Source organism: Protopterus annectens, chromosome 4.part0 (assembly GCF_019279795.1).
Source record: "Protopterus annectens isolate FY-2018-M chromosome 4.part0, PAN1.0, whole genome shotgun sequence".
NCBI classification, from domain to species: Eukaryota; Metazoa; Chordata; order Ceratodontiformes; family Protopteridae; genus Protopterus; species Protopterus annectens.
This window is the reverse complement of record NC_056733.1, coordinates 193,624,392-193,639,304: the sequence shown is the minus strand read 5'-3', so window position 1 is coordinate 193,639,304 and position 14,913 is coordinate 193,624,392. Positions and strand designations below refer to the sequence as shown.

Genomic DNA, 14,913 nt, shown 5'->3' with positions numbered 1-14,913 from the left:
TGTCATAGCTGCCCTACATGAAGCTTCCAGTGCATTATATCCACACTGCAGGAAGTGATTGCTTACTTGCTGAGTGTTATGTACAGCTTCCTGCAAAGTCTTCCTGTCTAAAGGATCAGGAGAAGCTAATGTTTTTTGTAAATCTTCTAAGAGATAATCCTGATATTGTAACATATGAAAAAGGCAATTTAAAGCTCTCATAGATAAGGTAGTGGATGTGAAAACCTTTTTGCCCCATCTCTCTAATGACCTTGCTTCTCTGTTGGAGGGCAAAGGATTTTTTGAGGTGGAGGCAGAAACTCCTTTAGGCCCCTGTGAAATAGTTTCCAAATCAGCAGTATGGGCCCTGAATAAATGGGAATGAGTTTCTGGGACCCTGTAATACCTGTCTGGCTTGGCTGGAGCAGGAGGAAGAGAATCAGGGGTAGCACTAGAGTCAGAATACAAATCATCCAGAACATCAAGTACAGGAGGAATAGCTAAGGGCCTGTGCTGAGGCTTCTTAAGGAAAGTCCTAAGGCGTTTCCTAGAATCAGAATATTCCTGACCCTGCCACTTGAAATGTTCCCGCATGGTGTGCAGAACTTCCCCAAAAGAAATATCCTGAGGAGGGGAGGCAGAAGGGATGGAATCTTCTGCATCAGAGTCCTCATAGGTCTGGAAGAGCTCTTCCTGGCTATCAGAGTGGACAGAGCCCTCAGAGTCTTCATCTGAAGGAGTAGGGTCAGAGGGGTCAACCCGGGGCTTTTTATCAGGAGGAGGCTGTGATGCTCTCTCAGGATGGGCCTGTGAACCTCTAATCATGGAAATTAAATCAGCAGCCATGGACATAATTTGTGTCTCCGGAGTCGGCTGAGGTAAGGATTTAGAAGTAATATGCTTTGTTTTGCTGGCTGCCTTAGCCCTAGTGTAGGCCTTAATAGACATGGCCATAGGAGGCCTGGCAGCTCCACGTGCAGGAGTGATCTTGTCTACAGCAATGGTCTCGGGCATTTCCTCGGTTTCGGTATCCGGAGGAAAGTCTATAACTGGCGGAGTAATGTCTGGAATCGGAGTAGTCGGTAATGCGGTGTCTTCGGTGCGGAGCGGTGGAGAGACCGTCTTCAGAGGGAACCGGAGCACTCGCGCTAGGTTTTGGCGTGGAGTCGGTGGTAGACGCGGGCCGAGGATGTCGGTCCCGGTCTTTTCGCTTTTTGGAAGTTTGCGATGTCGGAAGATCCGACGGCATGGTGTAGGCAAATTTATCGCCGAAAAAATCTTCAGCGAACTCTGCCCGGCGCCTGAGAGTGCGCTTGTTGAAGCGAGCACAGGCTACACAGGCCGAGACGTCGTGGTCTGGGCCCAGGCAAGGGAGGCAGTAAGAGTGGAAATCCTTATGAGGTATTTGTTTACCACAAAAAAGACAATTGTTAACTTTTTCAGTAATTTCTGACATCGGCTGAGGCAAGAAAAGGTCCCCAACGGGGTACTTAGCTTTTTTGATGACTTCGGTATTGTAGAATACAGGAGCTGACTGACCGGCACTTGCGAACTGCTTCTGCTTCGGGCACCGCACGGCAAGAAAGACTGAAGAAAATGGCGTCGGCTGATGCTTATGTACTCCAGCCGCTCTGACGTCGGAGAGAAATGCGACATCAGCCGACGTCGGACCCAGACTTTGGAATCCGGCCGACCGAGGGCTGCCTGAGGCAGGACAACCCACATGTTATGACTGCAGTTGCATTCTTGAAGGACATCAGATGCAGTGGCTTATCCATTTTGAAATTGTCTGCTTTGAAATAGCCTTGCCCTTTGAACCTGCAGCATATGCCACTAGTAATGGCTCAGTTTTTCTTAGAGCTTTAGTCCTGCTTAAGTAGAATCTTAGCTGTCTTGTGTACGTCCAAGGAATGCAGAATTCTCTTCCCCTTGTTCTGTGGATTTGGATAAAAGGTTGGCAGATAAATTGTTTGGTTAAGAGCCACAATGGAAACCACCTTAGGCATAAAAGTAAGAGTTGTCCTCAGAGATGCCCTGTCTGGGTAAAATATGATGAAAGGCTCTATAGCCATGAGGGCCTGTAGCCCTGAAACTCTTCTTGCTGAAGTAATAGGTTCATAGGTTCATACTAGGCTATCTGCCCTAGGGCATTTATAAGCCTAGCCAGAATGGGTTTGGCTTTCGCCACCCATTTTAAATTTATTTTGCTATGCCCTTTTTCTAGGTTAGTATACTTTGCCTCTGTCTAACAGTGACACAGAAGTGATACCCGGGGTAAACCTACGATCTCCCATCCACTCATCAAGATTCCTCTTGAAGAGAGGAAATGAGGGACTCTGCCTAACCTGGACTGGGATTTTATTCCAGAGTGAAGGGAGCCTCTGGGTTATGAATCTGTCCCTCCAGCATGTCCTATTTATTCAGTGCTGAGGTTCAAGTCTCTCGAGTGCGTAGCTCGATGGGATTTGGATTTTCTGAGGTGCAGCATGTCCATTAATTCTGGGTTGGACATGGCTTTATATGTCAGGCACAGATCGCCTCTGAACAGGCGGTATGCCACTGAGTAGAGCTGGAGTTTCTTTAACCGGGCAGCATCTGTTTGAGCCCTTTGATCCTCTTGGTGAGGTACTTTTGGGGTCTTTCCAGTTGCTGCAGATGTCTGGTAAGGTACATCCCAAAAGGGGCATTGTACTCAATTATGGGCCTGATGAGGGATGAGTAAAGAGGCACGATGACCTCCCCTGATCTAGATGTGAATCCCTTCACGATTAGGTGGGCTATATAAAATGTTTTTCTAACCACTTTGGCCACGTGGTTGTCAAATGAGAGATTGCTATCAACTTGGGTCCCCAGGTCCCTAATTACTTCTTCTGTACTTAATGGATTACCACCTATGTGGTAATTTGTGGGCACTTTGTCTTTGCCAAAGCGGATGACTGTACACTTTTTGGCATTTAGCTTGAGGCCATGGCTCTGGCACCAGTTGTCTGTTTCTATGAGGCCCTTTTGGAGGATGCTTGTGTCGGGTGGAGAGTCGATTATGGCGCCCAGTTTGCAGTCATCTGCGAACTTGGTCAGCCACAGTCCTTCCGTGTTGGCCTGTACCTCTGAGAAATATATACCGAACAAGAGAGGTCCCAGGACTGAGCCTTGTGGGACACCACTTGTAACTGGTTTGGAGTCTGACATGGCTCCAGCAATTCTAACCATGTGGGTTCTGTCCTTGAGCCAGTTTGCAATCCATCTAGTGACATAGGGGTTTATATTTAAGCTGGTGAGCTTATCTATAATGCCCGAGTGGGGTATTGTATCGAAGGCTTTTGCGAGGTCCAGGTAGGCTGTGTGGACCACCTACCCCTCGTCAATGGCCTTGGTGACTGTTTCAAAGAAATAAACCAGGTTTAAGAGGCAGGATCTTCCCTTAACAAAGCCGAACTGGGTAGGATCCAGTGTTTGTAGGTCCCCAATATCTTTATTTATGAGGTCCATGATGATCCTTTCCATAGCTTTGCAGACCAAGCTAGTCAGGCTTATGGGGCGATAGTTTCCAGGATCTGTTGAGGCACCACTTTTATGGAGAGGGACCACTGTTGCTGTACGCCACTCTTTGAGCACATATCCTGTAGTAAGGCTGAGATTGAACAGTAGTTTTATGTTTGGGTTTAGCTAGTAGCAGAGCTGTTTTCCACGATAAGAACTTTATATCAGCGGTAGCAGCTGGTTCAAATGTAGGCAGAGTGAGCTTTTCCAACACATAATTGAGGTCCCATGCAGGCAATGGTGATCTTCTAGGAGGCCTTAAATTTTTGGCTCCTCTAAGATACTGCTTTAGTAAAGGATGAGAAAAGATTAGTAGCTCTGTATTGTAATGAGCCGAATTGGCAGAGGCATGGATTTTAATTGATGAAAAAGATAGGCCTTTGTCAAGCATCTCTTAAGTATTGCAGTATCTGAGGAATATTTAGTTCTGCTGTATCAGTTTCTTGTGCTCGATTCCAAGCACAGAATCTCTTCCATTTGTCAGCGTAAGAGTTTCTAGTACTAGGCCTTCTGGCTTCCAAAATGACATCCATCACAGCTTTACTGAGAGGTTTTGTTTGTATAACTACATGATCAGCCATGCTGCCAGGTTCATAGTCTGTAGTTGATTGTGCAGGAGCTGATCGTTTTGCTGGGACAGTAGTTGTGGTCTTTGAGGCAAGTTCCAAGCTGGGTATTGAGACAAGTTCCTTAGGATTGGGTACCAGCACTGGCGGGGCCAGTCCGGGGCAATTAGTATCATCTTTGGTTTCTCTTGTCTGACTTTTACAAACACCAGGTGTCGAATAAGAGTGCCTTTGTTCTCTGCTTGAATGAGACAGTCATCCAAGTAAGGATATATTTGTATACTTCTTTGTCTGCAAAATGCAATTACTGGTGCCAGGCACTTTGTAAAGACCCTGGGCGCAGTACATAAGCCAGAGGGTAGTGCAGAGAATTGGTAATGCATTAAGCCAGCCTTGAATCTGAGGTACCTTCTCCACGATTGTCTTATTGGGACATGCAGGTATGCCTCTTTTAGGTCTAAAGTCACCTGCCAAGCATTCTTGCCCAGCATGGGCAGAAGCTGCTGCAAAGTCAGCATTTTGAATTTTGGAATGTCCAAGTATGTGTTCAAAATCGATAAACCCAGTGTTGGCTGCCAGGCCTTGTCCTTTCTGGGTACCAAGAACAGTCCTGAATAAAAACCTTGTCATTTTTCCTGTTCTGGTACTGTATGAATGGCCTCCATATCCATGAGGGACGTAACCTGTTTCTGTGCCTCTGCCCACTGATTTTTTGGCAGATCTGGCCAACCATCTGCCACTGGCAGAGTGTGGAAATGGAATCTGTATCCCTGTGATATGATGTTTAGTACCCACCTGTCCTGGGTTAACTGCCAATTTTGAGCAAAAAGTGCTTTTCCCCTTATGGGTGCTGCCAAAAGATAAGTGCTTGGTGTAGGCAGACGGAAGTCATTGGGATTGCATTCTGTAGGTTTGCGCTTTATCTCGTCCAGATTTGGAGGTGGAAGCGCCCCATTGCTTTGACCTGTATGAATCTTGCGCCTAGTATCTGGAACCCTTAGGGTGTCTGGATTTGCCCCTTTTAGCTCTGTCTGACACATGAAAGGACCAATTTTTGGTAGGCCAGTGTCTACTATATCTTGGTGGATGCACTTGTAAGAAGTCTTTAACAGTTTGCATAGACTTAGCTTTGTCTTCCATTTTCTTTAAAACCTCTTCTGCCTTAATACCAAACAGAGAATCATGCTGTAAAGGTGCATCTAGCAATTTAGCTTTAACATGATCAAGTAAATTTTGTTCCTTTAACCAGGCATGCCTCCTAATCACAGATCCAGTAACTGCGGGCCTGCAGGAAGCCTCTAAAGAATCAAAACCACATTGCAAAATATGCTTTCCAACTTGTTCAGCTGCATGCAATAATTCCTGCAATTCTTTATTTTCTGCACATTCTGAAATCATCATCATTTTCTGTTTCAGCAATCCTAGAACATGTTGCTGGTACTTAAGCATATGAAATTGACAGTTTAAGGCCCTGATTGCCAAGGTTGCAGATGTATAAACCTTTTTTCCCCATCTGTCCAGTGCCCTTGAATCTCTGTCAGAGGGGGTAGGATTTTTTGCTGTTGAGGACTGAATACACCCTCAGAAGCTGGTGCCTGCTCAGCGGCTCTGGACCCATCCGAGGGAGATACATCCGTCGGTCCAATACCTTGAGTATCTTGCGGCATGCTGGACTCCACATGGGTGTCGGTAGAGGCCTGCGACTCGAAGGTAGCGGATATCAGGGGCTGTGAAAGTGCCTCACTGAGTACCGGCGGACGGGCAACTGGCTTAGGAGAAGCTTCGTCGTCGGTTCTGGATCTTGACTGCCTTTCTCTGTCCTTTTCTTTGCGTTTTTTATGTACTCCGGTAGTCGGATTGCTATCCGACGACATTTCTGGGTAGTTAAACCTTTTTCCAAAATACTTTGATGCAAAAATATACCGATGCTTAATAGTGCGCTGGTTAAATCTACCACAAAACTGACAGCCAGGTACGGTGTGTTCAGGGCCTAGGCAATGAATACAGTATAAATGGAAATCCTTATGAGGTATTTGCTTCCCACAAGTAATACAATTATTAACTTTTACTGACATCGGTAAAAAGCAAGAAAAAAGTTTGCCCAACGGGGTACTTAGCTTTAGTGAAGACTTCGGTTCTGAAACTCAAACTCGAATATTTCAGTAGTCGGACGACCGGCACTTGCGAAATGCTTCTGCTTCGGGCACCGTGCGGCAGGAAAGACTAAAGAAAATGGCATCAGCTGCAAGTTTTATACCCCTAACGACCTGACGTCATGGAAGAGGAGACAGAAACTGATGCAGGACCCAAGACTTTGGAATTCAGGCCTTTTTTGGATGACATGAACTTACCACAAAAGAGCACCAAAACAAACAGCAATTCTCCAACAGATCACTTATCTGAGAAAATCACTAGAACACAGCTAATGACTTGGTGAGCAGACAGATGTACGAGGTGGCATTCGGACTGGCGGCATAGAAATTCTAAGGTCACTGTGTGCATACGCTGCTATTATGGCCAATGTTTGACAGCAGCCTATTTGTGATGTACCACGCACCCTACATTAGTAAAATACTTTCGTATACCAGCTAACATCAGGTCGCCTACAGCACAGAACTCCCTCATGTAAAGAATGCTGCAACAGATGAATAGAAGGAAATCACCCATGCTGACTTCCTTCAACATTTCTGAATAAAAACCTTGCAAACTGACCATAAGGAACCTCCCTTTGGAGAATCCAAGCTGACGTGCATCATTTACAAGCACATTCTTTGTACTTAACTGGCAAATTATTAATACTCTTCATATGTCTTCCCTAAGATGCTAATAATGTTAACTGACTTAGATTCATCTACAATCTCAAAAGTTTCACCCATTAAAATGGGTATGACATAAGCTTCTTTGTAAGCTTCTGGGACTAATCCAGTTACCAAAACAATGTGAAAACAAACACCTTAATGGTAAACCAACTGATTAAATTACATTCTAAAAAGAACCCTATCCCATTCAAAATATCTGCTCCATGTGCTGAGACTAAGTTTAGAAAAAGCCTCATTAATCCATTTTTCATTAATCCTCAGGTAATTACTACCATGTGGAATGGCAGTCTCATATTAAAATCCTGTCCCTGCTCCAGTACCACAGGAAAAAGGTTTTGCAAACTTATTAACCACAGCTTTCAACTCTGTGATAATCACCTTATCATCCATCAAATCTGTATTAGTTTGAGCCTTTCTACAATCCCTAAAATGTTCAGAAAGAGACAATAAACTGAAAAAAAAACACACTTTCAAAGGCAAATTAACAAAAATGTTAGATCAGCAGCCAATCAAAAATCAAACAAAATAAAGAGAAAACAACTTTTTTTTTTTGCAGGGTGCAGGCCCATCTACACTCCCAACCCAGTGTTAATTATATACACCATCTGAGAGACAGCAATACAATGGAGGAAAGGGCCCCAGAAAGACACTGTACCACAATCTTGCACTAAGTAATGTCAGTGTTTTTCTGTCAAATCCCTTTTTGACCAATAATGCCAGCACTCCAAACTTTCAATATTCCATTCAACCAACTAACTGCTTCTCATTTAGAAATGTTTTCTTCTTGTCTCCTGTAAATTTTACCCGTTTACATTCACAATTCTTCTTACCTTCCCTTACTACAGATCTTACCCACTTCAAATTTTCATGACATTTAATACTTTTCTTCACTGAAGCTTCCATCATTATCCAACATGTCTTTTTGTATGTGCATAATTTCGATAAATTCTTATTCCATCAAGGGGAACCTCTTACAATTAATCTTTTACAATTTGACAGGACATATATAATTTTCCTCAAGTTCTCTTAATTAAGAGTAAAACCTGACAGCTTTCCTTTGATTTGAATATGGAACCGCTTATTCTGCAACATTTCAAAGAGGCAGAGATTAAAAAAATATGGGTGATACCACTCACTAAGAAGCCCTACAAACTACAAAATAATCAGTACTATGTTCATCCTAGAATTCTAAACATTATCAGCAAGACTTTGTATATTGTACAGTGGAACATGCAAACACACAGTCGTTATCTGTAATCACGAATTAAGGCAGCTTACTTTATGCAAGTCTTTTAGCTCCTCCATTGTTTGTTTGTTGGCCACTTCATCATGCACAGTCTGACCACAATTCTTCACAACTGACTCCAGAACCTATATGGAACCAATTAAATCACAAATATTAAAATGAAAATGCAAATTCAAATGCACACAGCAACACCCTTTAGGCTAAAGTCTACTCTCAAATCTCTGGACCGATGCACACTATAAAATTATAATGATACATTGTGGACCCAAAATTTTAATATTCTAAAAATAATTCTGCTGTGTTGTTAAAACCAACTGCAAGTCACAGTGCAATTAAACTTGCACAACCAGTTAAAACAAAGTCAACAAGGCAAAAATCTTAATGTACGGCTCAACATAACTATCAACGTTAAGTTAAATACTTAAATCTAATAAAAAAAGAAGTTATGTACTCACCATAACGTTCCATGTTGGTAGTCCATTTCACCCTTCATTTTTACATATGGGTTCAGCCAGTTTACAAGCTGCAAGACTTTTGGTTGGCTTGTGGCTAAGCAGGTATCCCATGGTGCACCAGTACAATTTCCAGATCTTGTTTGCTGCTCACTAGAATAAACAACCATAAAAACAACCAATACTAAAGGGTCTCCAACCAAGGGCAACCAAATTACTACTTCCAGATCTTCCAGGATGGGAGAAGGAGGGCGGGTTGGTAAAAATGAAGGGTGAGATGGACTACCAACATGGAACGTTATGGTGAGTACATAACTTCTTTATGTTAGGTAGTTCGAACTCGCCTTCATTTTTACGTATGGGACAGCGTCCCCTAGCGCCTTATTCTTGGGTGGCTCATTGGAAAATACTCTTGAGCACCGTGGAGCTAAAGGATGCTCTATTCCTGGATGTCAAATCCAATTTGTAATGTGTAATAAAAGTGTGAGGGGTAGTCCATGAAGCTGCTGCACAAATATTATCAAGTGGTACCCTGGCTTGAAAGGCTGCAGAGGTAGACAGCGACCTAGTAGAATGAGCCTTGATCCTGTAGGGTAAAGGTTTGCCCTCTGAGCTATAGATAAAGACTATACAACTGGAAATCCAATTAGATAGAGTCACTTTAGAAACTGGTAAGCTCAATCTAGAGTCAGAAAAGGAAATGAGCAATTGATCTGATTTCCTGAAAGCCTTAGTCTGCTGTAGATAAAAACGTAGCTGTCTATGAACGTCTAGCTGCATTACAGTGGTTAGGGAAGAAAACTGGGAGTTCTATTGATTGGTTAAAGTAGCATTAGAACAAACTCTGGGAACAAAGGAGGGATTAGTAGGTAATGACACACTGTCTTTTTGAAAAATCAAATATGGTGGCTTAATAGACAAGGCCTGCAGCTCCGATACACGTCTAGCTGATGTGACAGCTACCAAAAACAAGGTCTTCCAAGAGAAGATGAGTGGGAATGTTCAAAGGGTGGAGAAGTCAATTTGGAAAACACAAAATTTAAATCCCAAGAAGCCACTGGTTTTTGCAGAGGTGGTCTCAATAGTGACCCCTTTCAAAAAGGTCTTGCATAGCTTATGAGACATTAAATTGGTATCTGGAAAACCTAAATGAAAATGAGAAATCGCCGCCAATTGGACTAATAGTGGCAGCAGCAGATCCTTGTTGAAAAAAGCTCAGAAAGAAAATCCAGAATCACAGGGATAGAAGCAGTGTATGGATCTACATTCATTCTCTGTGCCCAAACAGAAAATCTTTTCCACTTACTGCCATACAGCCTCCTAGTTGAAGGTTTATGGGAGGACATAAGAATATGTGACACTGAAGATGATGCATCATGAAGCTCGACTATGGATGGAACTGGAGTAGCCATGCTGTCAATTTGAGGGTGTGGATTGAGGGGTGTAGCGAACCAGACATGCGAGTCAATAGATCTGGAGCTGGATCCAGAATCCAAGGATCATCCAGGAGGAGAGGCTCAAGGAAGGGGAACCAGACCTAATGAGGCCAGTAAGGAGCAATGAGGATCAACTTGCTTCCCAGCTGACTGGCTTTCTGAATCAATTTGGAAATGAGAGGGAATGGAGGAAAATCATACAAAAGTCCCATGGGTCAATCGTGAGCCAGAGCGTCTCTGAGAGACTCCCCTGGAGAGGGAATGAGGGAAGAATAGCTGCTGCATTTGGTATTGACTGGTATTGACTGGGCTGGCAAAAAGGTCGCAGAAAGGCTGCCCCCATTTCCGGAAAATCTGATCCATTGTTTTCCATTTCAGAGACCACTCATGAGGCATTAAGATTGCCCGGCTGAGCTTGTCGGCTATCACGTTGGTAGTCCTTGGAATGTGCGTTGCAACCAGAAAGCGCTGGGAAGAATTTGCCCATTCCTAAACTCACATGGCCTCTCGACAGAGTGGGTAAGATCTGGTACCGCCCTGTTTGTTGATATACCAAACCACTGACATGTTGTATGATTGTATCTCAATTGTCCCTAGAGGAACAAGGTCTTGAAGTGCTTGCAACGCCAGAAGCACCACTCTCATCTCCAGAACACTAATATGCAGATGAGCCTCATGTTCTTGCCATGTGCCTTGGACAGTCCTGCTGAGATAATGCCCCCCACACCTGATCTGGGAGGCATCCGTGGCAACAGGTTGGGCCGGGACAAAGGGGGCACTCGTGATCAGTTGATTGGGATCTATCGACCAACGAAGGTCCTTCTTGCATGAATACATCAGCAGGATAGGATGACTCAGTGGGAGAAATTGGAAAGACCACTGGGAAAACAGAAGCCACTGGAGAATTCAAATGTGCAGCCTGGCTAATGGTACCAATAGAACTGTGGAAGCCATAGTCCCGAGGAGCTGAAGAACCCATTTTGCTTTGACTTTTTGCAACGGGAGAAAACGTTGAACTTGAGAGATTAAGTTGTGTGCCCTTTTGGTGGGGAGACAAGCTCTCATGTTCACTATGTCTACCCCTGCGCCTATAAAAATCACAGATTGAGAGGGAAATAATGCAGATTTTTTTCCAATTTATGGAGATCCCTAACTGAGCACAAAGTTGAATCCCTGTCCCTGTTTTGAATAAGTAGATGCCTGGTGAGGGCGGTCAGGAGCCAGTCGTCCAAATAAGGAAACACCTGGAATCCCTGATGTCTCAGATGAGCTATCACTACTGCCATGCATTTGGTGAACACCCTGGGGGCTTGTCTTGAGACCAAAGGGCAGAGCGTGCGAAACTGATAGTGACTGGCTCCCAGCCGGAAGCGTAGATGGCTTCTGGACGCCTTGTCCATTTTTAAGTGGTAATAGGTGTCCTGAAGATCCAAAGAGCACATCCCAAAGTCTTTCCCTAACAAGGGAGTATAGACTGCAGTTTTACCATCCGAAACTTGTCCTTCACTGATTTGTTCAATCTGCTGAGGTCCAGTACTGGCCTCCAATCTCCGGTTTGTTTTGGAAGTAAAAGAACCTGGAGTAAGTTCCGGATCCTATCTGGTCTACTGGGATGGGCTGGGTGACTCTTTTTGCGAGCAACTTGTTGCCTGATCCCTGTGACTGGGTGGTACATCTGAGATCCTTTTGGGAACAAACGGTAATCGGGAAAAGGGTATGATATAGCCTCTGGTAACAACTCTTTGTACCCACCTGTCTTGGGTGATATTTAGCCAGGCCTCTTGGTACAAAGAAATGCAACCCCTGACCGGCCTCAGAGAAGCGCAGTCAGGCTCCACATCAGGAGCGCTAAGGCCCATCCTCGAAAAGAATCATGGCCTTGTTGGTATTGCGGACAGTCCCTGCCTCTAGGGCGACGTCTGCCGTTTCCCCCTCCTCCTCTGCGCCTCTGAAGGAGGATTCACCCTGTGTGCCAGGAAAGACCCTTTGGGACTTTTTGAACCACATTTTACCGTCCCTTTGACCTTTGGGGTATGGTCTGGAAGGGACAGTAAAATGCATTCCCTCGGCAGAAAGAGTCTTTCCTTCTTGCTCACACCAAGTCAGTGTATCCTTCACCTTGGAACCAAACAATGAAGAACCATCAAACAGGGCGTTAGTGAAAGTAGACTTGAATGGTTCTGCAAAATTACACAAGCACATCCAGGAGTGCTGCCTCAAGGCAACTCCGGAACCCACTGCTCTACTCGCTCCACACGCAGCATAAGATAAAAGTCGCATGGAGTAGTTAACCACAGAATTTAAGTTTGACAACTGAGTAGAAATTTTGCCAGGAACTCGCTCAATACACGCACCTCGTATGGAATCTCCTAACTCCTTGATGAGATCCCTCTGCAATCTCGTGAAGTGCGTGAGATTGTTCAACGATCGAAGGGTAAAGGCCGCTGAACTACAAATATGCTTCCCAAATCTGTCCATCTGCCGAGACTCCTTGTTTGACGGATGAACAGATGAAGAGGTCTTCGCTAACTGATTTTTCGTGGCCGCCACCACCGTGGCATCTACGGGAACACCCTTGGACAAGAACTCTTTACCAGGAGTGGTAGACAAGAACTTATTTGGTCTCCTGGGGAGTGGCTCCATGGTGTCATGAGTATCCCACACCTTTCGACTGACTAGATCCATTAGTTCGTCAAAAGGTGGAGACACCCAAGAGGCAAAAGGTTGAGACCCGAAAGCCTTCAGGTACACAGACTCCTCATCAGAAGGGTTAATAGTGAGCCAGTCGCACCTCTGCCTAAGGATCTCTAAAATGTCCACAAAGGAGACATCATCAGAGGACGACTTGGGGGACCCTTCAGACTTTTCGAGGTCAGTGTCAGATGTCAAAGACTCATCCTGGGAGTCAACATGTTTCCTCTTACATCACATCTTCTGGGGAGGCTCCTCGGAAGGATATTCCAGGGAAGCCCCTGAATAGTGGGGGCCACCAGCCAATGGCTCCTGAGGCTGTGGGTCTCTGCAGTCTCCAGAGAGAGTAGGGGCTGAGACTGAAGTGGGTGCTCTCGGGGGAAGAGTGCTGGTGCCAGTGGTAGGTGCTGGAGAATGAGACAGTTTGCTCCTCATCATCTCAAACGCTGACCTCCCCCGCTCCGAAGAGACTAGGATCAACGCCAGAGCCAGAGCTGTCGGCTCAGAGATAGATGCAGGGTCTGAGCTCACCCTGGCCGACGCACCAAGATGAAGGCTCGGAACCAAAGAAGATAGATTCCAATCCTCCCTGTCAGTGCCGACAGGACAGCTTCGGCCCCTGGACACGACGGACAGCACCGAGCGTGTCAGAGCCGAACTCGGCTCCAAGGCAGCAACAAGGTGAGTTGGAGCCGGCATTTCCTCTGTTGGCACCAAGCACTCCAGCTCCAAAAGGCCAATATGGCTCAGAGTAGGAATAGCAGACAAGGGCAAAGTTGGGTCACATGGGCTCCAGAGCCAACAATAATTTTGGCAAGGCAGACGTCTTCAGGAGTTTCAGCACTACTCTCTCCATATCTTCTACTGAAAGGGTCCTGGAAGACATAGTTGGGGATCTTGACCTGGAGGGCACTGGAGACTTAATTGTTACGGAGACCGGTAGGGAGCTTACAGACCATCTCAGAGTAGCAGAGTCAACTGCTGTATCAACTGTTTCAGAGATAGGTTCCGAAACCCCTATAACAGACTCTGACACCACCATGATGCTCTCCTTCAGCTCCGAAGGCTGAGTCGAGGAGGCAGATTTGGATTGTCTCGATTGTTTAGGAGGTGGCTCCGAGACACCAGCCGGTGCCAGAGAAGGCCTTTTTGAGGATTTTGATTTCCCAGACTTGGAGGAAGCCGAAGAACTGGATAGTGCTTCCTCAAAGCATGGTTTCAATAGACCCTTGAGTATGTTTGTTCTGCCCCTCCTTTAACACTCTACGAGAGAAAGCAAGGCAGAACAAACACGACTCCTTTAAGTGGATGGCCCCTAGGCAAGTAGACACAGCTACTGTGCCCATCCATTAAGGACATCTTTTGGGAGCATTTCATACACTTTTTGAACCATGAGGGTTTATGCTCCTTACTTTCCTTAGACATAATACACACACATACAGCCCAGAGAGACTGAAAAGAGAAAGAGAGAAAGGGAAAGGAGGACTAGTTCCTCTAACTTAAATGGGCCTAGCCCGGTGTAGTGAAACTAGGTCTTCTAACTTAAACAGACAAGAAAGGAAAGCCCATGCACACAAGGGAACCTGTAAATGACACACTAACTTTCTATTCTTAAGAAAAAACAGGTAATAAACTTGCAATCCTAGTAACTTCACAAGCGGATCCCCGCCAAAAACAAACAATGTCAAAATAGCATAAACCAACTGCTAACGGTGACCAAAAAAGGTCAGAATAACAACAGGCAAGACAACAGGAGTCCCTGTTGACTAAGAGCGGAAAACCGTCAAAAACTCTACCTAATAATAAAAAAAAAAGCGCAACAGTGCCTAAAACTAACTGGCACACAGGATACCAAAAAACAACTAGAAAACTAAGTTGCACTCAAAAAAGGCAAGCAAAGCAACTGCCTGATATATTAGCAATACTAAATATACAATAATAAAGCATTGAACATGATACAATATGAAGAATTTTGAGAAACTTAGCCAGAGCCAAGAGAAGCACAAAGTACAGTTGTGTACACTTACCATAAATGTAGATGTTCGAATGTATTCACTGTTGCAGTCATTACATTTGGGTAACTCTGCTGGCAGGTTGCCCTCAGTCAGCCTGAATTCCAAAGTCCTGGGTCCTGTGTCGGTTGCTGTCACCCCTTCCCCGACATCAGGGGTATAAAAGATGCGG

General features: G+C 44.9%; 1 protein-coding gene across 1 annotated transcript in view; it reads right to left on the bottom strand.

Moving 5' to 3' along the window:
* The window catches only part of HGS (hepatocyte growth factor-regulated tyrosine kinase substrate), a 2,162,662-nt gene that overhangs the window by 2,033,039 nt on the left and 114,710 nt on the right, over positions 1-14,913 (bottom strand). Inside the window, exon 4 of the mRNA XM_044069724.1 lies at positions 8,183-8,275. Coding sequence (XP_043925659.1) covers positions 8,183-8,275 — 93 coding nt within the window. The remainder of the gene's footprint in view (positions 1-8,182; positions 8,276-14,913) is intronic.